At 39.4% G+C, this 27,990-nt stretch overlaps 1 protein-coding gene across 2 annotated transcripts in view; it reads left to right on the forward strand.

The window, feature by feature from the left end:
• The window catches only part of mtor (mechanistic target of rapamycin kinase), a 113,129-nt gene extending 91,136 nt beyond the window's left edge, over window positions 1-21,993 (forward strand). For both annotated transcript variants that reach the window (XM_034144842.1, XM_034144841.1), the window contains exons 38-58: window positions 2,377-2,494; window positions 2,989-3,186; window positions 4,380-4,480; window positions 4,658-4,754; window positions 5,159-5,257; window positions 5,346-5,468; window positions 6,209-6,391; window positions 6,988-7,122; window positions 10,540-10,714; window positions 12,990-13,125; window positions 13,744-13,891; window positions 16,550-16,672; window positions 17,343-17,425; window positions 17,716-17,788; window positions 17,871-17,945; window positions 18,544-18,679; window positions 19,739-19,801; window positions 19,885-19,965; window positions 20,189-20,269; window positions 20,498-20,603; window positions 21,489-21,993. In XM_034144842.1, the coding sequence (XP_034000733.1) occupies window positions 2,377-2,494; window positions 2,989-3,186; window positions 4,380-4,480; window positions 4,658-4,754; window positions 5,159-5,257; window positions 5,346-5,468; window positions 6,209-6,391; window positions 6,988-7,122; window positions 10,540-10,714; window positions 12,990-13,125; window positions 13,744-13,891; window positions 16,550-16,672; window positions 17,343-17,425; window positions 17,716-17,788; window positions 17,871-17,945; window positions 18,544-18,679; window positions 19,739-19,801; window positions 19,885-19,965; window positions 20,189-20,269; window positions 20,498-20,603; window positions 21,489-21,504 (2,350 nt within the window). In that variant the 3' untranslated portion in view covers window positions 21,505-21,993. The remainder of the gene's footprint in view (window positions 1-2,376; window positions 2,495-2,988; window positions 3,187-4,379; window positions 4,481-4,657; window positions 4,755-5,158; window positions 5,258-5,345; window positions 5,469-6,208; window positions 6,392-6,987; window positions 7,123-10,539; window positions 10,715-12,989; window positions 13,126-13,743; window positions 13,892-16,549; window positions 16,673-17,342; window positions 17,426-17,715; window positions 17,789-17,870; window positions 17,946-18,543; window positions 18,680-19,738; window positions 19,802-19,884; window positions 19,966-20,188; window positions 20,270-20,497; window positions 20,604-21,488) is intronic.
• Window positions 21,994-27,990: the final 5,997 nt, after the last annotated feature.

Below are 27,990 nucleotides of genomic sequence, written 5' to 3' on the forward strand. Positions count from 1 at the left end.
CAACAACAGTCACCTTGCTCAAGTGTTTAGCCTTTGTCAACGTTCTGCAAGTTTTGCAAAACTGTATTGGCCGTTAACTCTGGTAAAAACCTAATTAAGAACAATATTACGGATGCGTTGTTTATATCTCCAAAGAATGCTTCACAACCCAGAATAATATGGACATACAGTATCCCTCATATCTTAATTGGAGAACTTGGGATTTAGACATTATCGCAATATCCAAAAGGTATGCTTGGCATGATCGTATCAAATTGAAAATATTGTCATATACAGTAGGAACACATTTTTGAATATTAGTGTGTATGTAAACTTAGTAACTGAAGAGGAAGATGCAGTTTGGGTTCTGTTTCAAGCTATTGTCAACACAACAATATGTTTTCAAAGAATGGGACATTCCAATAGCAATCACATGTTTTCAGATGTTGGTTTAGGGATGAGACAATGGAAAATGTTGTATTTCCAAAATTCGTTGGGAATGACTTGAAAGAAGTTGTGAGCTCGGGAAAATATTAGAGGAAGATATTAAGCACTGTCTCATTTAGGGATTAAAGGTTAGCCGATTGCCAGCACAGTAAAGGGAACAATATGTTTTTGTTTGTCTGCACTGCGTTGTGTACCATTTTGGTCAAAAGTCTCAAAACAAGCCAGAGTTGCTCCTCGTGAGCAGACATAGGTATAATCCTATGTACAGTAAATCACACACTAGTCTCATCTGGACATGTTCCCAAACACACAGCCATCATGTGCAAACCTCCCATCTCATAAATCATACATGACAACACAAAAGCGGGACAACAGGCAGAAGGGGCTTTTATTTTTGTTGCACTTTTTGCATATTCCAGACTGAGGAATGCATGTTGGGGAGAACACCTGTATAAAGTCAGTCAGGACGGGTCCTCTCCAGACGTGCTGACACACTTTTGTGAATACAGGTCAGCTGCGTGGTATGGAGCACACCTGGACTGCTCAGTCAGACACTGGCATTCACACAATCACACAGACGCCTCCTCTTTGCTTTCACTGCTATTTCAAATCTATAACCCCGGCGTCTCCTTTCCAAAATAAGTATCCAACGTCCCCAATAACCCCATCCTCCCCTTGCTTCTTTCCCAACATATCAACTTGTTAAAAGTTTACAGAAACACTTTGGCACAGCTGAACCCAAACTGTACGCTCGCATGGAAAAGCACTCAGAAGACGTAATCCCGAAAGAGACAGCCGGCAGATAGGTCAACAATGCAGCGCTTGCCAGTTTCTCGGTTGAGTGTAGTTGTATGTGAATTATATGTCTTGGCACCGCCAAACAATACTAGCTTGACTGTAAGGATTTGTGTTTGTGAGGCTGATGGATGGGGCTAAGTCCTCCTCAGGGATGCCACAGGGCTCACTGTCGGGTTAAATGGAAAAGTGGATTGGATAATTGAAAATCTCCGGATGTGATCCCAGAAACTTTCAGCGGATAAATGCACTACTGCTTCCAAGGAGCAATATTTCTGACTGCATGGTATCCAAGTATCACATCAATATCTCGCTTCTTTTTAATGTGCTGCCCTTGGGATGTATTCGATATCACTGCCAACTCTATTAGCAATGACAACAGAAGCACTGTGCTAAACTCATGGTGATGTTTATCTGTGATTTGTGCCTTTTCTTTCGCCATCCCTAATGCTGTCATGCAGCCAATTGAATTATTTGTTACTGCAGTGCTTCGATTAACAACATTGCCCTCCGACCTCAGTAACTTTTACTGTCTAAAAATAGTTTAAATGGTCTTTTATTACTTGGCGCTGGAGACGGCTGTTTTTCTTTTTGTGTGTCCGTCCCTATGTAGGTCTGTCTTTCCATATGTCCCATTCTTAAACGCCTTGAGGTTTGTTTGTTTGTTTGTTTGTTTGTTTTTTCAAATGTGGCAATGTCCATTTGGACTCATGGATGTACTGATAATTTGATTTTGGTGGTCAAAGGTCAAGGCCCCCTCACAAAACACATTGGGGCTATAACTCCAGAATTGGTATGCTTACTAAGACAATTTCATGCAATTGTCTAATAGGATAATATAAATAAAGTTATTACTTTTTGGACAGACACGGATGTAAAGTGCAACTTGACTGGTTGACGGAGACATACAGCCGTAGGTGGGGATTTACATTTTTCTGCTGAATGACAGAAAATATCTAATATCGTTTATTATAGAAGTTCAAGGGCTTGTCATTGTCATTGGTTGGCTACCATAAGGCAGTTGGGTACCCAAGCATGCAGTTCTTTCGATGTTTGTGCACACTACGGAATATATTCTGTTATACTCATGTTTTTCTTAAATAAAGTAGAAATGTAATATTATTTATTTTCAATTTCTCCCTTTTCTTTATCTAGATGTTTCTTGAAGCTCGGGGAGTGGCAGCTCAGTCTGCAGGGCATCAACGAGAGCACCATCCCCAAAGTGCTGCAGTATTACAGCCATTCCACCGAGCATGACCGCAACTGGTACAAGGTCAGTTATCTCCCTTTTAACTCTAACCTTTCACTTTTGACTCTGTGGCCGCAGTAAAATTCCAGCTGTGTCGGCAGGAGGTCGCCCTGATACTGTGTCACCAGGAGAAATTAAGAAGCCATTTTATTGCCCTGAACATGTCATAACATCGTGTGTTTAGCTTCTGTCTGCACACGGTTCATTTATTTTGATCGTCAGATTGTGCCTCTTCTGATGCGTCCAAGATACGAGCTGATGGAAAAGCTGACATGGCTGCCTATTTTTCTTGTCCATGCATGTGCTGCGGGCTACAAAAATGTCGCTCAACACACACATCCCTCTCCGTATCCATTAGTTCCAACTCTTATGTTTGGATCAGTATAATTGCAGCCCCCCAGGACAAAACTGTCCCTTAGTAAACTGGAAAATGACATCATGAACAAACATGCGAGTTGTTTCCAGTAACCACTTCTTAGAAATACATCTTCAACTAGTTTGTACCAATTTTCCCGCAGGCCTGGCATGCCTGGGCGGTGATGAACTTTGAGGCAGTGCTGCACTACAAACACCAGAACGCAGGACGGGACGACAAGAAGAAGAAGCGACACGCGAGCGGTGGCAGCGCTAACAGCGAGGCCAGCAACAGTGACAGTGAGGCGGACAGCACCGACCACAGTCCTGTGCCCTCGCCCGGACAGAAAAAAGCCAGCGAGGTGAGAGTGACAGAACATTAATCCCTATTCACACATACACACACACACAAACACACACAACTACATGTAAAGTACATTTTAGTCAAACCCTAACCACTCTGCTGTCCCTGGTTAAAAGTTATACATTTTGTAGGGTCGCTTGACTTGTGAAAATCTTAGTCGATTAGATGATTTCTCCACAAAGAATCATGCAAAAGCACCACATTAAATCGTGTGTTTACCAGAAATGTCCCCTGTACGTTTCTTGGAAATAAGTCATCCAGCAGGAATAAGCATTATAAAATGACTAATTGACAAACTAATTTTCAGTCAAGCAAGACCAAAACGAGTATAGGTCAAAACGAACATCGTTTTGTTGACTCATCCATTTGTGGCTTTAATCAACAGATCTCTAAAAGTGGGTTTTCACAAAGTATCATGCGAAGCACCACTTTAAAATTTGCATTTACCGGAGATGTGCTCATACATTTCTTGGAAATGAGTCTTTTGACAGGAAAAAGCATTTAAAAAAAAATCCATAATTGACAAATAATTCTCAGTCAACTTAGGCCAAAACGACTATAGGTCAAGAAAATGTAATAAGAGCGGGCAGCCCTAGAATTGTTTAACTTAAACCTCCGTCTGTCACTCTGAATGAGGTGAAAGTCACAGAGGACTAAGCCCTCTGCACACCCATCCACGTTTAACATTTAGTGGTATTCTCTTACTACAGCACTCCCGGTGAAACCTATGTAGAAATTATAAGTTAGACAGCATGAGTTTTGAAAGACTTTTTGGCTAAAGAAAATGTGTTAAATAACACAATAACCATTTTTTAAAGGCTCTAATCAACAGATCTCTAAAAGTGAGTTTTCACAAGTTATCATGCATGAGCATCACTCTTAATCTTGTGTTTACCGGAGATGTGCTCATAAGTTTGGTAGTAAGTCGTTAAGCATTAAAAACCATGAAAAACCATTAGAGAAATGACTAATTGAGTGAATAAAGCTCAGTCGCCTACTGTATGACCAAAACAACTATAAGTCAAGAATATTTAATAAGAGAGGGCAGCCCTATCATTTCCTAACTTAATTCATAGTGACTCTCCAGACTTTTGCCTTCCCAACGTTAAGTTGAAACCAAGAGTATCAGTTGTCCAATGTATTGTTTTGTCTTGTTTTAAGAAGTGTCTGTTGTGTGCTGTGCCTCCACAGGACCTATCGAAGACGTTGCTCCTCTACACAGTTCCTGCTGTTCAAGGTTTCTTCCGCTCAATCTCCCTGTCCAGAGGCAATAACCTGCAGGACACACTCAGGTGAGTTTAATGACTCTAACACACTCTGGGACAAGAGGTCCAAGCAAACAAACTGCTCCCATATTCCCAGTCAAGAACACTGAGGACCTCTAGTGGTTAAATGTGATTGTACTAGTTATTGTCTTTAATCATTTGGAAGAAGATTGAATAGTGTTGTTTATTTTTTCTTCTGTTCAGGGTTCTGACTCTGTGGTTTGACTATGGTCATTGGCCTGAAGTGAGTGAAGGCCTGGTGGAGGGAATCAAGACCATTCAAATAGATACATGGCTTCAGGTAAAACACACAGAAACACTATTACACAGAGAGAGAGAGAGAGAGAGAGAGAGAGCATAGAGTGGATGAAATGTGCTAAATAAATTATAATAGTGAGAAGGTTTGACCAGTAGAAACAGTGGGGGGAGAAGTAGTATATAAGCTAAATGTACTAAAATACATTAGCATAATGTGGAAATACTCAATTAGTCAAAGTAAAACGTACCTCAAATTTTAAGTAAAGTACTTGAGTAAATGTACTTGTTACATTCCACCTCTGAGGAGAAAGGGGTAATTCCTCCTTTATGCTCCCTTCACTTACAAGAAAAGATTTCTATAGTGTCAAGTCTTGCTTCACTTATGCTGTCAATTATATATATTTCAAAGGTTACTGAGTCTTTATTCAAAGTTCTCTCCCTGTGCAGGTGATCCCTCAGCTCATAGCTCGAATCGACACTCCCCGAGCTCTGGTGGGCCGACTTATCCACCAGCTGCTAACAGATATCGGGCGCTATCATCCACAAGTAAGTGTTCTCACACAATACCGCTAATGCTGTTTCATAACAGTATCAAGAACGCAGTTCCTATGGTAACTTCTCTGTTCTCCTCCAGGCTTTGATCTACCCGCTCACTGTGGCCTCCAAGTCCACAACCACCGCCCGACACAATGCTGCGAACAAGATCCTGAAGAACATGTGTGAACACTGCAACACGCTGGTGCAGCAGGCCATCTTGGTACAGAGATTTAATCATTTCCATTCAGCTTTACTCGATTAAATCAGCTTCATGAAGATACAAACTCGAAAAGCAAGAATCCTGCAAGGAAAATATCCTGCAATAAGCCAAACTATTTCAAGTGATGTTTTATAGGGCCCTAGCAGCACAGACAGAAGTCGGAGCAGAAGACCTATTGTAAACCCTAATGTTATTATTTTTCTTTTTATAGAAAGCTTAAACATGCTCCGAAACCAATTTTTCATGCAAACCAACATTTTCATTTGAAGGGTCTCGTTCCTTACTATTTGTAATTAGTTTTTTATTAGCTTAGGTCGAAATGGGTGTTTTCAGTCTACAACAGAAAATGTACAGGATTTCTGCTGTCCTGATATCAACAGGGAGCAAGGGCAGCAAACGTTGTTGTTTTTTTTACTTTCACAAAATAATTATCAACTATCGAACCAAAGCTCCTACTTCTTGTCTCCTTCATCTTTTGTCACAGATTCAAATTCTTGTTTTTGGACCCATAAAAGCAGCATTACTGGAAATCTATGAAAAAGTAGATGGTCTTTTGCTCTTTTGGTTCAACTGTAGAGTTCAACCTTGTCTTGTTTTCTTTATGCTGTATATAGACATGTCACTTTCCTCTTGTAGAAGACTTAAAACAATATAAGATGTCAATATTTTCCATGATGCCTGATATCTTATACCTGTGAGTGGGAGGGGCTGTATGATCAAACGTGTTTCTCTTCCTCCAGGTGAGTGAGGAGCTCATCAGAGTGGCCATCCTGTGGCACGAGATGTGGCACGAGGGCCTTGAGGAGGCGTCGCGCCTTTATTTCGGCGAGCGCAACGTCAAGGGCATGTTTGCCGTGCTGGAGCCTCTGCATGCCATGATGGAGCGAGGACCGCAGACCCTCAAGGAGACCTCTTTTAATCAGGTGCGTGCCAACTCGGATTGGGTTTGAATAGAGAAAAGAGTTCAGTCTGTTTTTGCAGCATCACAAACTAAACCCTCTGAATGTCTTCTGTCCACCGAAGATTAAAAGTTGCACGACACTTGAATTAGGCACTATTTGTTGTGGGAAATCAACACTGATGCACTAAAGGAACATTACAATTGGCTTCCCTTTCACATTACTCCTCTACAGTAAGTCACACTGTAAATAAAAACTTTGAAAAATCAATGACTAAATATTTATATCTTCTATTTAATCACAAAATGAACTATGTTTAATCACCACTAATGAAGTGTGAGTTTGTACACAGGACTATTTACGTCACAGCCATAAGTCATAGCGTTGACCCCGGCTCTGTGCGCAAGCACCATCAGATGTTTTCCATTCAGGCTGCCTTTGCACATGTACGCTATTAAATACAAAATGTTTACCGAAATCCTAGATTAATCAAGTTGGAACAGTGAATTTTAATGCCTTGACATTCAGTTTTTATAGCTTAGGTTTGGCAAAGCTTTCTCGTTTAATTGTGTGAGTCATTGTACAGAGACAGAGAGTGTTTGTCTCCCTCCATGCTGCAGGCTTACGGCAGGGACCTGATGGAGGCTCAGGACTGGTGCAGGAAGTACATGCGCTCTGGAAACGTCAAAGATCTGACCCAGGCCTGGGACCTCTACTACCACGTGTTCAGACGCATCTCCAAGCAGCTGCCACAGGTGAGGGAGACTGTGACACTGCACTAATTGTGTTACTCTTATTTTTCTTATACAATTCAAGATTCATTTAGGATTACTGTCTGCACATGGATAATATAAATAGATGCAGAAGGGGATGAAGTACTCCTTTACTTAAGTAAAATTGGATATACTATGGCCTTTTATTTGGAACTCCAATGCACCAATCTGTCTTCATTCAAATCACAGATCAAAACTCCAAACCCCACAAACCTTTTCAGAGCTTCTTCTAATGTGTACATAATATCAAGTGCTTTATATTTTACTTTTTTTTGGGGGGGGGGGTGAAAAGTATTATAATTCATTATTACTATTATTGTTTAAATACTCTATTACGTAAGTAAAAGTCCTTAGGAGTACAACGTTGTTAGCATCAAAAAATATACTCAAAGAACAAAAAGTATTAGTTTCAAAATAATATCATCTGAATGTTCTTGGAGTACAAGAAAATATATGAAAAAGTACTAACTCTGCACATTTCAGAATAATAAAAAGTACACAAGTATTATCAGCCACATTTTCTTAAAGTATCAAAAGTAAAGGTACTTGTTAAACAAAATTGCAGTTTTCACAGTATTATATCATTCTGATTATTATATAATCATGTTTTATGGGTTTTTCATCAATGGTTGTAGTTTGTCAAGTGGAGTCAATTTTAGTACAGCACTGCATCATATCATATAAGTATATCATGTGTTCTATTTATACAATTATGTAACAAATAACTACAGTATGTGCATTCAGTGTTAAATAAATGTATGGGGTAAATAGTATGATATATGCCTCTGAAATGTAGTGAAGTAACATTATGGAAACACTCCGGTAAAGTACAATAAGGTCAAAATAATACTTAAATAAGATACTTGAGTAAATGTATTTAGTTACGTTCCACTACTACTGGGAACATTCAAGCTGACATCCCACATTTCTGCCTTCCCTCATGTCCATTCCAATCTCTTATCAGACGTGATGAGATACTTTTACCTTTGATCTCATGGCAGGTGAATCTGTGCTTACTTTCTCTCAGTCATGTAACATGATGTTATACTGGAAGATTATGAAAGGGAAACAAGGGGCTTCTTTCATTCTTCCATGTCCCAGTAAATCATTAAACAAGATGCCAGAGGTAGTGTTGAAAGATGGCAGAAAGTGATGAGACAGAGGTATGATCGACGTCGAAGAGCGATGGCAGAGCATCATGGGATAACATCGCCTTATTTATATCATACACCCTGTAGGCAGTAGCAAACAGCTGCTCTTGATAATTAAATGGATACACTTGAATAGTGTAAAGATTTCCACTCATCACCATAACATTTTGCCAGTTTGATATTGTTAGGAAAATATCACTCGACACCAGGTTGAGAATCAATAATCAGGTACTAATTTATTCTTGCAAGAAGGAGCAGAGTTAAATCACATGCAAAGGATATGGGTTAACTCACACACATGGGGTATGTTGCTCAACGGAGCAGCAAAAAACATCAGGCTTATATAGTCCAAAACACGGAGATAACAACAAAGTCGTAAATCGAGGTGGCACTAATGTCATCCGCGGGTGTCGGAAAGGTGTCGGGTCATCTGCGACGTCTTCTGGAAAGAGTCACGTACTTCCTTCACGCCACTGTTGCTCTTTGCCCCATGAGGTATTTAGGAGACAACAAGTATGTGTCCTCTCATAAATATCAACAACCTGAAATGCCCTGCCTCCTCCTATCATTAGAAGAGGCAGCTGCAAGGTCATACACAGTGCAGAGTCACACATAGTATCAGTGCATTAAAACAACCCATAAACAGGAGACAACCTGTATTTTCTCCAACAGATATTTAAAAATGTTTTATATTGCAAGTTTTCTGGAATCAAATATCTACTTATTTGCCAACTTTACTGGAATACAAATCTTAACATTGGATAAAGCCAGACTCAAAATATTATTTTCATTTTGAATCACTTTTTAAATCTGAAAACTCTAAAGAACCCACCAAAAATTATATAAAAAATGTCATTTAAATCAGGCTATGAATATATGACAAATCCCTCTTTAAAAACCTTGGTAATATAGCCAGCAATAAAACTGCAAGTATGTAAGCGCTACTGAAGAGAAGATTTCTGCCTCAGAGTATTAGTAAAAATGGCGGTTAATAACATTCAATGTAAAATTCCATACATTTTGCAAGAAACTACAAATTGAATCATGAATCTTCCTCATTTGATTTCTTAAATGAAGTCACTACAGTTGGTGTAGTTGCTACAGTGAAATTCAACTGATAGATGTCGTTCCTCGCAGCAATGAGTGCGTAGTTGAAGAAAGACATTTCTAGTTCTCTCGCATCACAAATGGAGGCGGCATCTTGGCAATGTGGGCATGGTCTTGTTGTAGAGGAGCCCCCCTGCTGTGCCATTACAGTAATCAGCATGAACTACACAGCAGCATAGTTACAACATGCTGGGAGCTTTTCTTTATTCACCCTCTGGGCATTACCATAGAAATAGACTCTCTGCAGGATGCATCAAAACACAGATCAAGAGCGGCATGATGCTGTGATGAAGTAACCATACATTCAGAATTGAACTGTAAAAGCATTTAAATTGATTTAATGCCAGTTAAATCACTGATGGTTGAAAGCACACAGGCGGAGAATTTTAAGTGTTCCCGAGTGATTTACAAGAGGTTGTGTATACACACACATTTTTGAAAGGATTTTAGAACTTAAAAAGGATCCAATGTTTTCCTAATGCAATATTTGTTTCACTTTTACCTGGGCTGTCGATGTTAACATGCTAACACTTGCGATTCATTTCGAAACCTTAACATGAAAAAAAAAAAGGCAAATAATAACTTCCTCCCGTAATTCCAGCGCTGACTTTTACCATGAATTGTATGGCAGTGAAATGGCAAAGAAAGCAGTGAAATTGGCAAAGGAAAAAAAAGACCACCAGGCCATCAGTAAGCAGTAGAAACCGCACACCTAATCCATGACGAATGGTAACTGCACTCGTTTGCTTAAGGTGTGCTTAAAACGGGAAAGGCATTTAGCTAAATCATGCTCTAGTTTCATGAAATCGCTCAGGAGTGGGAGATAAGGGACAAAGGACAGAAAGTGCTCCGAATATGATAGCGACAGCGAAGATACTACCATACGAGCATATGCCTTGTGTAGTGCACATTATACAGAGGGCAATCACAGCGACTCTCTGCGACGGCGTCTTTGTCAATGCCTTAGCTTAGTATCAGGAAATTGAGAAAGTATATACTATTATTAAAAACTTGTTTAATCACAGATTATATTTGTGAACGTGATTACATTTTTAATCGATTGATAACACAAGCTCTCGTAAAACTAATTGTCTCTTCTTCTTCTTCTTCTGCATCCCCACCTTAACACATTTCCACGCAGCTGACCTCTCTGGAGCTACAATATGTGTCTCCAAAGCTGCTGATGTGCCGGGACCTGGAGCTGGCTGTGCCGGGCACTTATGACCCCAACCAGCCCATCATCCGCATCCAGTCCATCGCCGCCTCTCTGCAGGTCATCACCTCCAAGCAGCGCCCACGCAAACTCACCATCATGGGTAAGATAGGGAGCAAATGCACAGGCCTCATGGCTCTGAACCTATTATATTAGGAAAATATATTAAAGACTATCTGTTGTCAGAGTCGTATGCTTTCAGCAGGCGTGGGCCATCGCATTAGGAGAAAATTCAATATTAATAGAATCTTTACCCAGACAGCTCCAGGGCCACTATTTATTTTAAATTCATCCGTCAAGGCAAAGTTCTGTGTGTGGGTAATACAACAGAATAAAAACAAACTAAACAAACTAAACAAGATTAAACTAAGTGTTAACTTAAAGGGGTCATATTATGCTCCTATTTCAGGGTCATACTTGAATGTTGCCAAGGGTTTTTAAAAACACATTATTTTTCTCATACTGCCATATATACCTGTTTTGATCCTTGATATTAGTATTCAACACATCCTTATATTAGTATATTACCTAATATACCCAACCTAAGTATTTGACCCATCCTTATACTAGTATTTGTATTCAACCCTATATGTACTCATTTCTTAGGATCCCTTTTGGCAAAAGCACAATCTGCTCTTATGCAAAACAATTGCAACGGTAGTTCTCAAGCCGTTGAGATGTTAGTGATACTCAGATGTGGGGTAGTAAATTCTTATGAGCCTGCATGTGATAGAGGAAGCAAACCCAAAATGTAATGGCTTGTTGAAGCCCATGTTTTCTTCCCCAGACAGCCCACAATAACTGTGTGGGTTGTCCTATTTCACACTTTGTTGGTTAGAAGGAACGCAAACGTAAATGCATAACCACTGAAAATAGTGAGTTTTAAAAAGATATTTCCCCTTTAATACCAAAGGAATTCTAAAATATCCTGAGAGAAATGTTGCAAGCAAGTCAGATCAATTTGTCAGGAATCCTCTCAACACCATCCATTGGCATTACTTTGAATACAGAAATAAATAAATGTGACATGTTCTCACCCTCTCTGCTATATTAAATGTGGCACTGAAGTGCTTCTAAAATGGCACTGCACTATAAAGTCACCTTGTCTGGAAGCCAAATCCTCGGATTATCAATCAAAAAAAAGGTTCACTTTACTTCTCCACGGCTGTGTGGTACCTTGCTCTGATGTATCCCATCACTGCTACACAACATACTCTGTAAAATATGATAGCCAATAAATCAGCTGACCTCTGGAGCAAGACTTCAGATTAAGAGCTGTCAGCCACTACAGAGCGCTTAGATTTACTGTCAGCGCTCTGTCCCTCCGGTGACACACAATGCATTGCTCACTGGGACTGTCATTAGGAGCAGACTGAGGATCAGGCAGGGACTCAGTCCAACTCCTTCCACTGGAAGTATCACGTAACTCCATTAAAAGGAGCATGATAATTACAGTGTTGGTAATCATTGTAATGCGGCCTGTTGAGAATAATGAGGACAGTTTAAGATAGAAGAAAATTAAATGAGTGACATCACCTGTAATTAAGGAGTACATTTTCTCACTGTCATTCTGCCTAAAAGGACTGCGTTAAAGTCATCATCATCCAGTACATAGATACATATTGTTATGTTTCATATTCTGATATTAGTATGCAACCATCCTAATATTAATAAATAACTTCCTATTAGTATTTAACCCATCCTAATATTAGTACACAACCCATCCAAGTATTAGTATTCAACCCACCATTATATCACTATTCAACCTACTAGTATTCTACCCATCAAAATATTAGTATTCAACCCATCCTTATACTAGTATTTGACCCATCCTAGTATTAGTGTTTTAATCCACCATTATATCACTATTCAACCCATCCTAATATTAGTATTCGACCCATCCTTATACTAATATTCGAACCAGCCCTAATATTAGTATTCAAGGCAAGCCATTCTAATATTAATATACAAACTTATATTAGTATTCAATCCAATGCAATGTGCATTGATCAAGAAAAATGCTTTCAGACAACAGAACTTCATGTGAACTTCACAAGGTACTTTCAGTGTGTACTTGTAAGGCCATCTGTGTGTTCTGCTGCACAAATCACATCGTTTTCGGAGAGCCATTCCAAACCGAGGGTGCCCATTAAGTGAGGGATTATTGCTGTAGGAGTGACAGGGTTCATATGAAATCATTTATTGCCGGCTCAAAGTCACTAGACATGGCTTCAGGCGGAGGTAATGGAGATGCAGCTGCAGAGCGCCCCGGAGAAAACAGCCCGTACAGCCAAATCCAACCATTTAACGTTTTTGATGTAACGCGTTAACCCTTTTAGGAGCAGTGCCTCAATGTTGTTTTGTGGCGCCCTCTGCAGGCAGCAATGGCAACGAGTTCATGTTCCTGTTGAAGGGCCACGAGGACCTGAGGCAAGACGAGAGGGTCATGCAGCTGTTTGGTCTGGTCAACACGCTGCTGGCCAACGACCCCGCGTCCTTGCGCAAGAACCTCAGGTAAACACACAGGAGTGTCGTCCACACGGGAGGCACACAAGTTCCACTACATTTCATACTAGTGTGGTAAAAAAAAAAATTGTAAACAAATGTAATTAAAGAAAACATTATACTGCATTGGAACTGATTTACCATGCTGTTTTGACCAACACTGTTGCATGGCAATCATAAAGTATTATCTAATAAAGTATTTAAAAATAATAAAATTAAAAAGTATATTTTAATAAGAAACGTAGATGTGAGGCAGTCTTAATGGCTCTTGAACAAGTGCAGTACCTCAAGAAGAATATTGTTTACTTAAAAATAAAGAAGTTGAATTATTTGTAATGTTTATGTTAATTCATTCTGCTATCTGCCAATTGATAAAGTCATGTTAAAGCATTGTTACAATTATTGGAAATTATCTAAAAGTACTACTCTATTGTTATGCCATTCACCTTGTGTTAACTTTTCCATGTGGTATCAAAAATGGTATGCAATATCAATATTTTACAATAAGTATTGTCCCAACTCTTGAGCACCCACACATTTACTTGCACACTTGTGGACATCGTTTGCACAAACAATGATTGAAAACTTGAAAAATAATTGTGCCCTTATGTGTGTTGGTCTCTTCAGCATCCAGCGCTATGCAGTGATCCCCCTCTCCACTAACTCAGGCCTGATCGGCTGGGTGCCCCACTGTGACACCCTGCACGCCCTCATCAGAGACTACAGAGAGAAGAAAAAGATTCTGCTTAACATTGAACACCGCATCATGCTCAGGGTGAGTACCACTAGCATGTATTACATCTCTAGAAGAACTGCAGGATTTGAAAAACACAACAATTTAAGATTACTTTGATCAATATTGAACTGCGACATCATTCACGATAATAAAGGGAATGTTCATTTTGCATCATTATTACAGTGGTGAACCGTGTCTATCACAACTGGACCTTCTGTAGATACACACACACCCTCCGGGTAGGATATAGAATACCTTGGTTGAAGGATATTCTACCCAGAGACCCAGAACAAGATCTGATTGGTTGCATTTATTTTCTAACACAAAACCACTGAAATGCGTAGTGCATGGTCCGAGAAGGACAAACAAATCAACGTAACACTGTAATATTACAGATCAACAACACAGATACCATTCTATTTAATTCATTTTATTTATATAATTAAATCGATTTTTTGTTTGTTTTATCTGAGTGTTCCAGGGTATTCTCTGAATACCTTGAAGGACCTGACGGTTCGCCACTGCATTATTAACATTGATAATAAATCAATAAATCAGTAATAAAGAGATCATGTTGTTTTTTTAAAGAGGATCTGGACCAAACAATAAGTTTAGTTAATTCTGTAGAACACGATATGGGGCAGGGATATCTCTGAAAATGGTTCATGCAAAATTGTATTTTAACACATATTTAGCCTTTAATAAATGTTGTGCTTCCTGCTACTTGAGTATTGCGCTAGTCCATAATGCAATTTAGTAACATTATGATTAATTATGCAGCCCAACTGCCTTTATTTAATGACATAGAGCACATACTTCAGTACTTTTAGTTCACCTAGCAATATAAAGATGTTATCAAAAAATGACAGTACAATCAAAAGATGGATTTAAATATGCTATCTCAACACACATGTTCATTAAAATGTTTTTTTTCATTTTGTGCCATTACTTGTTTTAACCATGAATGGTTTGTAAATGTGTTATTTTCCATAATAAGCCCTCCTTCTTAATAGACTGATCAAAGCTGAGGAAGCATCTGTTTTCAGTGATTACTCTGATGAATACCAATTGTTCCTTAATGAAAGCACATTCACATGTCCTTAATTGTCATGAATTAATTCAATTGCTCCACCTCAGAAATGTCTAATTAGGCCCAGAGAACTAATAAATACATAATATTCCTTTTAACGTGACTAAAGGAAGTGAGACTACCTCACATGACGCATGGTCGCAGGGTGGGCTGAGACCCTGACTTTAGCTCCGCAAAAAGCTCATACACTGCTTTGATTGGAAACTGTTCACTAAGGAAGACACATCAAGGCTACAGGAGGAAGGCAAGGCTGAAGATCAAGTGTCATCAGTCTGAAATAGGATGGATGGCATGAGGTCTACTTGTGGTATGATTTGCCGGTCAACAAGATGAAAAACAATAGACCTTGTCAGAATGAAGAGGAAAATGTCACTCAGCCGCTCTGTCAGTAGTCCTCTGCTTACAGAATAAAATAACTTAAACCATAAATGAAAAACAACCTTTTTTGCAGCATATTTCAAAGAAGTTTCATCCATAAATTAATTCCAAAAGTTGTGTGAACAAATTAAAGGCGAATAAACCCTTTAATGGATATTGCCCTTTGCACACTTTTTCTTCTTTCTGCTGGCATGTTTTGAATAAGACTGATTTTATTTTCAATGTACTAATGGTGTTATTAATGATATGCCGCAATCAGTTTAAGCCTTCTAAATGGCAATGTATGAAGTTGACCAGTCAATCAGCAGGGCCATTAATCAGCTTTAGATGAAACATGAGCGAGATGGGAGAGTGAGACAATGATAGATTTGCGTCTTTTGGACTGTCACTGTGTTTCTTTCCCCCAAAAACGTTATCGTTCATTAAAGCATTACCGCGGTTATTTTCAGCTCTGCCTCAAGTTTGTAGGGAACTCTGCTGTCCTATAATAACCTTTAGGGCACACGCAGTCTATGAAGATGGCACATTAAACGTTTTTAAAGCATTAAATGAACATGTTGAATGTTTTTGACAGTAAACACTTGGTATTAAGTTTTCATCACTGGTGCACTCAATTGTCAAGGTTGCCTTATGCAAGACATTTAATGTGCATAGCAGTTTCATTGTAAATATATTTTAATTTGAAGAAATTATAATAAGCCAGGTACTTGTAAAATAATTGCATGTATCAGGTATTCATGATTAACATTTATTTTCATAAAATACTTTCTTTTAAACTCAGGAAATTTGAATACAAAAATAAATAAAGCACAATTTGTCTTTTTAATTAACCTAAATAATCTGAATTTCTAATAATAATAATTATAGCACCAATAAATCCAATTGAAGGCAAAATTCAACAGAAAACACCGTAACAACCAAAATAGGTGCATATAATTAACGTGTAAAACATTTTAATCATCTTTTGGATCTTTCGTAAAGACAGTGATGACATTTGAACACAATTAATTGTCAAGGTTGCGATGACCCGGGTGAAAAATAAGAACCATTAACCTTTTATAAATTCCTTTTGCTCTTTTATTTAATGCTGACTTCATATTAATGCACCATGAACTTGAAATGCAAAATCCAGAATCAGTCACTTGCGTTTGAAGACTTGTCTAAACCTGATGACTGATGTTTTCATTCACATTGAAGGTTCTTTTTGTAACGGTCTTTGTATGTTTCAGATGGCCCCAGACTACGACCACCTGACGCTGATGGAGAAGGTGGAGGTGTTCGAGCACGCCGTCAACAACACGGCGGGAGACGACCTGGCCAAGCTGCTGTGGCTGAAGAGCCCCAGCTCCGAGGTGAGTGTTCTCTCCTCCGCCAGCACAGCGCAGGATGATTGAGTGAACTTGATCTTTTCAGCATCCATCCTCACATTTCACTACTCCTGCGGTAAAATGTCAAGAGTGTTCAGTTGTAGAAAGATAACATGAAGACGTATACATTCACCTTATCCTTGGAGGCTTGACTGGCAGTGGTTTTATAAAGGTTTTCACTTGATGAAGAGGAAACGTAGAGAGCAGAGGAAAGCATCTTACAGGGACCCTATTATCCTTTCAAGGGTTCCCCCTTCCTGTAATGTGCTATGTAGGTGATTGTGCATGTTAATGGTCTGCAAAGGCTAAATCCCAAAGTTCCCTCTCCCACACACTCACCTTGATTTCTTCAAGAGTTCAAGGTTACACATGTAGAGAAAGGGATATACAAATGACCATGTTGTGCGTAATGTTCCTTTAAATAAAACAGTTGTTTTTGCTTTTCGTTTTCTGGGTTGTGTGTCCTACTTTTAAACCACTGACTTAGCAGAAATGAACACACATACCTTCAAATTGAATACATTTTTAGAAACATTAGTACCCGGTGGTCCTCGCGTGTGTATCAAACAGAGATTTCTGCGCCATTTTCCACACTTTCTGCTCTCAAGGTGACTACAATACAGCTCTCATAAAACACACGTCCTCTCTCCTCCAGGTGTGGTTTGACAGAAGGACCAACTACACCCGCTCCCTGGCTGTGATGTCAATGGTCGGCTACATCCTGGGACTGGGTGACAGGTGGGTTTCTCTCCTTTAATGTTAACTTATTTTGTTAGTTAAATATTTTGTTCTTTTTATTTAATTTAATCTTTTATTGGACATTTTTACTTACAATTATTTTTCTAATAAAATAGCTTATTTTATTTGACCTTTTTATTGCACTTACTTATTTCTTGTGTTTTATAAATGTTTATTTTATTATTTATTACCCATTTTACCGCAGGTTAAATAAAGTATTTCTGATTCTGCTGATTATAATGACAGTTATCATGAGTCATTAATAAGAACATGATCTTTCTATTCTCCAGGCATCCATCCAATTTGATGTTGGACCGGTTAAGCGGCAAGATCCTCCACATTGACTTTGGAGACTGTTTTGAGGTGAAAGGAGATTTTCTGTCCACACAACAGATTATTTTATTTATTTATTCATCAAAGACTAACCCATTTCAACCTTCAACAGGTCGCCATGACCAGAGAGAAATTCCCTGAGAAGATTCCCTTCAGACTGACGAGGATGCTGACCAACGCCATGGAGGTATGTCAAAATCCCTCTCACAGAAAACTCTTTTTTAATTAGTTCCTTTTTTCTTTTTGTATAACGAGTTAAAATCCCCCCACATTAAAGCTACAAATCCTCCTCTACTGGACTTAAACTGAATCCTATCTGAACCTCTTCTTGTGTTTCTTCTGTAATTTAGTCCAAAAAATAATTAATCTTTGCCGAGTGTGAAGCGTTTTATCAGAAGTCACGACTCACTGTGCCTTGTATTTAATGAGAAAAGAAAAAAAAGAATTTCAAACGAAAGCATTAAGATGAGTTTTGGCATCATCTCTACTGCTTGGAGACGTTTTTGAAGTTAGCAAATAAGCACAAAACAAGAATCAAGATTCAAAAAAGAGTTGCATCCCCACGAAATCTTGGATTGTCAAAAATAAAACAACAATCAAATACATCACCTTCCACTTTTAGACATTTTTCATATTTTTTTACAATTAAAGACAGAATAATGTATGAATGAATCTAGAAAGAAAGGCCCTCCATCGACCTACCAGCATGGGACAGAGACGTGACCTTCAGGTGTTGGGAAACGTTTGTCTCCATCAGTGACGTTGTTTATGTGTGATTGCGGCAGGTGACAGGCTTGGACGGTAACTACCGGATCACCTGCCACACGGTGATGGAGGTGCTGAGGGAGCACCGGGACAGCGTCATGGCCGTGCTGGAGGCCTTCGTCTACGACCCGCTGCTCAACTGGAGGCTCATGGACAGTAAGAGACCTTTAGCTGAACAACAACCACCTTAAAGAATCACATAACAACAACAAACCCATAGAATGAAGAAGAATAAATACTACAACGTTCTAATAATAGAAGAAGCACATTTTCTTTCAAGAGTCCGAAGCATTAAATTGAATCATATGAAGTGAAAAAAACTCTCAGTAGTCAAATGTAAATCCATTTGGCTTGTGTGCAAGAGAGAAATTGACCAAACGCTTAAGGAGGTGGCGTACACGTCTAAAGGTCGTTAGTTAAATTCAAGTGAACAAAGTGAATGATTGTCTCTGGCACTCCTTCAGCTCACGCTGTCAAGGTTGCCTTTAGCTAGACATTTGATCTGAAGTAGGATAATTCATCAGTCTTATTGTAAAGGAGGGTCAATGGGGTTTTCTTTACTTGAAGAAATAATAGGAGTCAGGGAATTTATAGGTGTGTTTTTCTTATTTAAACGATTATAACTACAGGGGTAACAATTGTAGCAATAAGAGTAATCACTTTTGCTGCACTCCCTTTTTCTTTTATTATACTTGTACTTTTAAGTCCCAGTTTTTGTATTATGACATTTAAAATATATATATATATTAAACATAAAAAATATATATCAATCATGCAAGAAAAATGCCCACTGGAAAAAGAAATAAAACAGAAAGCATAGGCGGAAAAAAACATTATAAAATGTGTAAAAAAATATAAACATTTACAGCACAAATGGACTATTAATTGTTTCTGACTTACTTCCAGGGACTGCATTAGTTGGAAGCCCATTAGTGTTTTCTTTCTACACTTGACATTAATGTGCCCATTTCCTGAATTAACGTCCTCACAGTAGGACACTACTTAATGTTTAGTATGTCTTCTTGCAGCAGGAAACATAACTTAAGCTTGAATATCAGCTTGTAAAGGTTATAGAAAAGCTTCAATCTTCTGCATTTTTAAAGGTCAGAACAATGCTGCTGCTTCCTGTGTGAAGGATGAAAAATAGAACATGGTTATTTTTATGTCAAGGGAAAAAAATAACACTCACACACACCTTTCCTGTTTCACCCGCAGCAAACACCAAAGGCAACAAGCGTTCCCGCACCAGGACGGACTCGTACACCGCGGGGTCAGTGGGTGAGTACAGTACAAACTCACAGGTTTTCTATTCCGAAATGCTAGATCATGTTTAAATTGTGACTGTGTGGTGTCCTCTGCAGAGACTCTGGAGGGAATAGACCTCGGAGAGACGGTGCACAAGAAACCAGGGACCACGGTGCCAGAATCCATCCACTCCTTCAGTGAGTTAGCAGCTCCTCCTGTTGTTGATCCTTTTTTTACCTTAAGTACCCCGCTCTCTCGCTGTCATGTATGATTGGAGCACCTGCTGTTCTGTTGTAACGCAGCACTTAAGTCCACTTTGATTTGAGCTGCGAAAACACTCGACGTAGAGAGAGCACTTGCATTTGCTTTTGATTTTTTGTTGTAGTTGTTGATGCCAGCATGTGTGTTTTTATCTTTCAGTCGGAGATGGCATGGTACAACCTGAGGCTCTCAACAAGAAAGCCATTCAGATTATCAACAGAGTGAGAGACAAGCTCACAGGTGAGACGTGCTGTACTAACAACCTAGATATAGTAGTACACAAGCTGCTGCTTATCTAGAGTTTTGATCCTTTGTATTGCACTTTAAAGGAGCCCTATTATGCTCATATTCCGGTTCATTTTTGTATTTTGTGCCTCTACTTTGAATGTTTACATTCTTTATTGTTTAAAAACAGATTGAATTTTCCGGTAAAGTTTTAGTGTGTTGATGAGAGTTTGTTCCCGGCAGGTCGAGACTTCTCTCACGATGAGACGCTGGACGTGCCGACGCAGGTGGAGCTCCTGATCAAGCAGGCCACATCTCACGAAAACCTGTGCCAGTGCTACATCGGATGGTCAGTACTGCTGCTTTAGTGTTTAGTGGTGGAAAGTAACTAACTGCATTTACTCAAGTACAGTACTTCAGAAGAATTTTAAGTAATCTGTACTTCACTATTTCCATTTAATGCTCATTTCTACTTCTGCTCTTCTGAATTTCCAATAAAATATTATATTAATATATTTACTCGACAATTTGAATGTCTTTGCCGATCAAGATTATTAATACAAAATATACTTTTACAAACAAATTACTTGAGCATATATATTATAAATGTAGCTTTGCGTGTTTTGAAATGTGCTCTATCTTTACCAGCTTCAACACTTGTGATAAACACGTTAATATATATTAATATTTAATACAGTAGTTCAAGAATCTGAAATGGGCCATGATTAGTACTTTTTTTATGCCTTTAGTACTTTTTTAATGTCTTTTATGAGAAGGACCATGCATTAAAATACATTAATCTCAAAAAGAAAAGTGATGTTTAACGCCACCTATAGCTAATGGCTAACTTTCATCTTCAGTCCCTGGGTAGATACACACATAACAATCAACACACACTTGAAACACTACATAGTCTCTTTTACAATAATTATACATACAGATATACTCTCAGTATGTGTTGATGCTGATACTTCTACCTAGAGGTTGAATATAGGAATTGTACTTGTAGCAGAGTATTTTTAAACTATACTGTATATCTACGTTTACTGAAGTAAAAGATCTGTGTACTTATTATTGTATTTTAAACATGTGAAGTATTTGTAAAAGGGGTTATGTGTTGTTCATATGATGTGTCTTTAGGATAGCCCGACCTGCCCTTCCTGCACAAATTTCTTTCATCTCTGGGTACATGAAGCAGAATCAGACTTGACAGAACTGAACCTTCTCTCTGCAGGTGTCCATTTTGGTGAGGAACTGTCTCCGGTGGACAAGGTTACACCTGACATTTTACTCTCACTGGTAAACAAAGAAGCAGCACTGGACTCAAATGGATATCCACTTGAAAAGGCCACGGTGCAAAGCCTTTGAGAAATATGTTTTTTTTCTTGTAGAATAATCCCACTTTGTCACATATTTAAGGTTATAAGAAAGAATCTTATGAGCTAAGTTCTAACCTGATAATCATAATTTAACTAAAATGACATTCCTCGCTTTTAACATCATAATAAAAGCTTTATACGGTGGCCATATTGTAATAAGTTATGACATTTCTTATATCACTCGCTGTATTAAAAACCCTCCAGTCCGTTGTGTCATTGTACAATACATGGTGCATGGTATGCCTTTAACTAACTTCTTTAAAGTCTACTCATGACAAGATATAAGACAGAAGTTGATTTGAGATGATCACAATGTACTGTATGGCCATTTGTGTGCCATTAAACCCTGTACAGACACCACTGTGGCTGCACTGTGTTCATTTGAAAGCTTTGGGTGCCTTTTATCAGTTAGAAATGGAAAGAAAAGTATATTTTCAATACAAGGTAAGTAGTTTACCCTCCCTTTCTTTTTCTTCTTGTGCCCACAGAGGGCAGTCTGACTCCTAATAAGATCCTTCTCCATCTTTTCAGGAAATACTTTGAGAGAGAATGCCGTCGTCAGGCCAGAGAGGAAGAGATGAAAGTAGATTCTCATCTTAAACAAGAACAGCAAAACTGAAATGCTTCAAATGTAAACATTTGCTGGCAAACTGAGTGAGATTTCAGAACATCAGCTTCCCTGCAGTGTATGTATCCTCTTCTTTAGAGCACAGGTAGTCATTCCCATGCAGTCCCTTAAAGAAATAAAACCGAATCAGATGCAGCAAATTGCAGAGACAGCAGAGACTACTATTAATTTGCTTTCCTGTGCTGTTATCTGGTCGATGCGAGCTCGCCTCTGTTTTTACTTGTGCTCATTGCTATTCCCCCTCTCATTTCTCCCTTTATTTCTTTCCCCTGCATTCTCCTCTGAAGGTTAATTACTTATAGATAGTTAAGGATTACGGATCAACGAAAAGCAGCCCATTGATCTCTTCCCTGCCGTGCTCACCTCTGCAATGTCACACTCTTTACACATCGGGACAAAGGCCTGGTGATTATCTGTTCATATCGATCCATTCCTCCTGTGTTTTCCCTCGTTTTCTCCCTCGCTTCCTTCGCCTTCACTTTTCTCCTCTCTTGCCACCAGAAGCTCATTATTGAAAATGCGACTTTTCATAGCCGGAGCCACCGTGTCTGTTGTTCTTTCTCGCCCGTCTAATTTGTTTGTATTTTTTCTTTCTCTCACGTCTGTTGAGCGGCAGGCGAGTCAATAGCTGGAGTTAAATAGGCTGCACTGATTGTGAGAGGGATTTAGCTGTTTACCAACTGTGGAAATGGGCCTGGGCTGCGGAAAAGAACAGCACGGGTGTCTGCATGGAGCAAGTCAATATTGACAAATGATACTCATAGGGAGACAATGCCCCTAAACGAGGGAAGGTGAAGGGCTTGGCGGCAGGTGGTGCGGATGCAGCGAGCCGTGCTCCATCAGCTTTTGAAGTTGTCACATGAGGCCGTCCAGATCTGGCACCTTGAGCCGAGACATGAGGAATGATGGGAAACGGCGACACATTCACAAGTATTTCACTCCTCTGGGACCCAGGCGCGTTCCTCTCTCCTGTTAGTGTTTCCGCCATCCTAGCTTGTCTTCCTGCACAAGAACTCCCCTCTGGATGTTATTCCACTTCTCTGCACCGTCTTAACCTTCTCAAGACCTCCAGAGGTTCCATAAGTGCTCCGTCAGGCTCTCGTCATGTCTGGAGTGTATTCACACAAAGTAAAGCGCACACTCAGGATTTGTTCTGGTAAAAGCTTCTAATTACTTTTAATTTCTCATCATTAAAGGAATACTTTACTTTCATAAATGATCATTCGTATATCAATTAGTCAACCCGTGTTACCTTGAATTCTTCAAGAATACTCCCTTTTCCTTGCGTGAATCCATTATGAAAAAAAAAAAAATTAGTAATGCCGATCCGTAAGAGCACAGACAAGTGAGGTTTAAATGAAAATGCGTGTTTGGGAAGTAGTGAGCGACTTAATAAATGAGGAATATATTATACTTCATGATATGTTTGAACGTTTGTAAACTGTATAACACACTACAGGTGTTATTCAATGTGGCCCATTAACGAGTTCATTTTTTAACAAAAGTAATAGTAAAAGTAAAGAGTAATTTATGAACAAATTGTCATTTTGTGGATTAATTATACCATTACTCGTAAATAAAGAACAATTCAAATCGCTCAGTTTGCTTAATGTTCAACTTTAAATGTGTTTTGGAAGGAGAAAAGTAGCCTATGCTAGTGGGGGGGTTAAGCAATATCGTCTTGAATCAATAAATCAATGTAGTGCCTTTTGGGCTGAGGGTTTAAAGGAAATACAAAGTAACAGTCTCTGAATAACAACACGATTAATTTCCTTTGTCAGGATCACAGGTGATGTGGGACAAAGGCCTTTGCCTCCAAACAACGAATCTAATTAAGGTGTCAGGAAAAATGTAAAGCTCTTGTAAAGGAGTGTAGTTGGGAAGTGGTTCTGCAGGGGAAACTTTCAGTACCGTTAGCACGAGTTAAGAACATGTGCACAGTGCTAGCTGTATACTGTCTGCTTCCTGACTGTTTCTCCAAGAAACTAAATATTACTGTGCCTCCCTATGGCTATGAGAACATTTTGTCTCTCAAACTACACCACCCCCCCTCCAACTCTTTCTCTGTGGCATGGCTAACAGCTGTGAAGAGAAAGATGGAGACAGAGGCGATATTGACGGCCAACCAGAGAAGTTCGATAGCAGGCTCTGGAGTTGTTTAAAGCAGGGCCTGCAGCCAGGACTCGGGCTGTCTTTGTGCACTGTAGTGTAAAGGCGCTATCGATGAACTTGACAGCAGTTTAGTCCGCCTGAGATCTGCTGCTCTCTAAGGACGCTTCAACCACGTTCTCCCGCCAGCTTTAGCTGTGTTTACTCTGCCTGTTTGTGTTTGATTGATTGAAAAGTTTATTAACAGCTTGTATATTGGGTACAGTACAGTGCAGCTCAAAACATACAATTGTTAAGGGGATGCAGACCAGAGAAAGACTTTCGTCTTGTTTACATAAGGGTCCCCCGTGTTCCCCGGAGCTTGGACGTCAGAAATGTACTTCGAAAGATTTTCTGTTTATGCAATCATCTGTTTGTTACGGAGACCCCGGGAAATGGAGAAGAACAAAAAGAAAGAAAAAAAAAAAATTTTTTGCGAGATCTCGCAATACTTTTGCGAGATCTCGCAAAACTCCCGTTGCAGTTTGTAGACGGTCCCCAAGCACTCCTCTCCCTCCTCCAGCTGCAGATTGTGACCAATTCTTCACGGCGCGTATCGAACTGTTCTGATAAAAACGACTCTGTAGCTCGTTGTCTACCTTGCTATGATTGTAAAGTCATCTTTGTATTTTTACAACGTTATGTTCATGAGTTATTGATCCGCGAAATTCGAATCTGTCAATAACTCAGCTATGTATGCTTTGCGACGTGCATGTTCCCTCGCTCTGAGTGTTCTCTTGAGGTGTCTTTCACTTATGTGAAACCCCTATTGCCAAGCACTGATGTTATATCTTTATATTTAAGGCCAAGCTCAAAGTAAAATCGATTAACCGCTCCATTGTTGTGGTTTCTGTGTTGCCGAAATGACCAGGAAGTACATTGAGCTAAATGAAAAGTATTGCGAGATCTCGCAAAGGTTTTGCGAGATCACGCAATACTTTTTTTTCTACTTTTTTTTTTCTTTCTTCTCCATGTCCCCTAGGGCAGCGGTTTTCAAAGTGTGAGGCGCGCCTCCCCTGGGGGGCGCCAGAGAGCTTCAGGGGAGGCGCAGCGTGAGAAAAAAAACAACGAGAAAAAGACGAGTAAAGTGACACTTGCACACTTTTGGCTGTCTGTGGAGACCGAGTTCCCCCACCTCGCCAAAAGGGCTGTAAAAGTGCTCATTCCCTTCACCTCCACCTACCTGTGTGAGTGCGGGTTTTCCGCATTGACTTTGATCAAAAGCGAGTGCCGGTCAAGGCTGCAGCCAGAGGATGATCGTTTATTCCTGTGTGCATCAAAGACGCAGACTCATTGTTCCCACTAAAGTAGGGGTGAGTGTAATAAGGAGGCAAAGTTAACGTTCAGTGTGTTGCCGGGAGCATATAAGGATGTATCCACGATGTTGAAAATGTAAAAAATGTTTAAAAAATATGTGTTGAGAACACAGCGTGCGAAAAATATACGGGTCGTGCTGCAGCTAGATTTGCCTGTCCTCTGTAAGAAGGTGTCGGCGACTGACATGCAAGGAAGAACGGCTGTCCACAGGCTGTTCCAACTTTAACAACTTTATTAACTTCCAGGGTAGTGAATTGAACATGCTATTGTAATTGGGTGTGTGGTATATTTTCGTGCACGGACACGCATGTTCCACAACACACAAACTGAACAACACTCAATTGTCCGATCGCTACCAGTGTCCTTGCAATCTTGTTATAACAACAAAGTGCACGTTATGATGCAATATGGTTGAGACCATTCGGGCTTATTCTAGAGGGGTGCAAGCAATAGTCCAAGTAGTGGGGGAGTTTTATACAATATGTTTAAAACATAAAGATAAAAAGGTTTAAAAAAGTTATTGTTTAATGTTTTAAGGAGGTGACGCTACTCAGCCAATCACATCGGTGCAGTCAGTGAGTCAGCACGATAGATTCAAACACACACACACACAGATACGAGACAAGAGGAGAGAAACAGTCTTCATTTTCTCTTACTGGACCTCTTTGAAATGCAATTGAATACCCCTGCATTATAGCAACAATAATAATAATAATAATAGCAATAATAATTGGGAGGGGGGGCGCGGCTGTTCTTATGTTCTCTGAGGGGAGGCTCACCTTCCCACACTTTGAAAACCCCTGCCCTAGGGGGCTCCGTAGTTTGTCAAGTGCCACCAAATAGTGGGAGAACTTTAGTTACATGGGGACTTCAAGAAATACCTCACCCACAGTTTGTAGATCAATTACTAATCATGTGTTACTTTGTGAAGAAACCTTTTTCTCTAACAAACAAATGTAAGTGTATTAGATAGTATAAATGTAGCTAAAAGTCATGTTTTGGGGAAGTAATGAGCGTATGAATGGATAACAGTGATATAGTTGGTGGTGTTAGACACATTTTTCTTTACTTTACTTAAAGTGGACCTATCGTGCTATATTATAATAATATAGTGTAGGACCATACCTATATATAAGGCATATTTATACTTTTTCTTTTTCAAAATACCAAACAGATCATGCATTTTAGCCATGCCTCATTTCGCTCAGTTTACACTTTTTTTATTCCTGTTTTTGCAAGGGCAGATTCAGTGAGAACAGCACCACCTACTGGCCTGGCATATGTACTACAGCGTCTCCAGCGCTTTCGAACGGCAATGGCCGTGGCTGTCTCCTCCTGATTGGTGGAGTTGGCCCAATAGCCGTAGCGCCACCGTCCTGACGTCAGGACAGTGTTCAAATCTGGATCAGTTTTTATCAGATCCGTTGCAGCCCCTTTTTTAGAGATTTGGGTATGGAGGAAAATAGAGAGGGTTGTGTTTTCTGACACTTGGTGAGTTCCCTGGAACACCGGGGACACATATTCATGTATAAAAGACGTACAAAAGTGCATTTTGCATGATAGGTCCCCTTTAAGACTTTTCTTCGTTTTTGGTGGAGGATTTTTAGATCAGAATAGCGCAGGGGGAAAAAATCCGGAACATTTATAGTTAACGTGGTGGGATTAAGTGATATGAAAATGAAGTCTGTGGTGAATATACGTTTTCCTTTAAATAATCAGCACAAAATACAGAATCAAGAGCCTATTGGGATGTCATGTGTTGTAGTTAACCATGCTCTAAACACAAATAGAATCAGGCCAAGGAGGAACAAGATGAATAACTGGGCCAGTTGTAACTTAAAGCAGCACCGGGCATCTTGCATGTTGCGACTCCAAAAAGCATTGTGAAGTAGTTAAGCATCTGAAAAATTACCTCTTTAATACGCAGCGACATCAGCAAATGGTGCACAGTATGCTCGTGTTTGTGTTGACCCTGCTGGTTCCTAATGTTTTCTACAAAAAACAACAGAGGGGCAAGTGAAGAAACAGATCTAACTGGGGAGTACAGTTTTCTGTTCATGTTCTGCAGATAGTCATGCTATAAACTCAAAATAAAAATCATCCATTGCTCTTAAAGGTCAAGTGTGTTAGTATATACATTAGGGGACTGGTAACAGACATGAACACGAGCATACTATGCTAAGTTAATGCTACGTTTTAATCAGTAAACAATCACTTAAACTACAAATTGTGTTTTTAGCTTAAAATTAAACCCTAATATCTTA

This window comes from Trematomus bernacchii, unplaced genomic scaffold, assembly GCF_902827165.1.
Source record: "Trematomus bernacchii unplaced genomic scaffold, fTreBer1.1, whole genome shotgun sequence".
NCBI classification, from domain to species: Eukaryota; Metazoa; Chordata; class Actinopteri; order Perciformes; family Nototheniidae; genus Trematomus; species Trematomus bernacchii.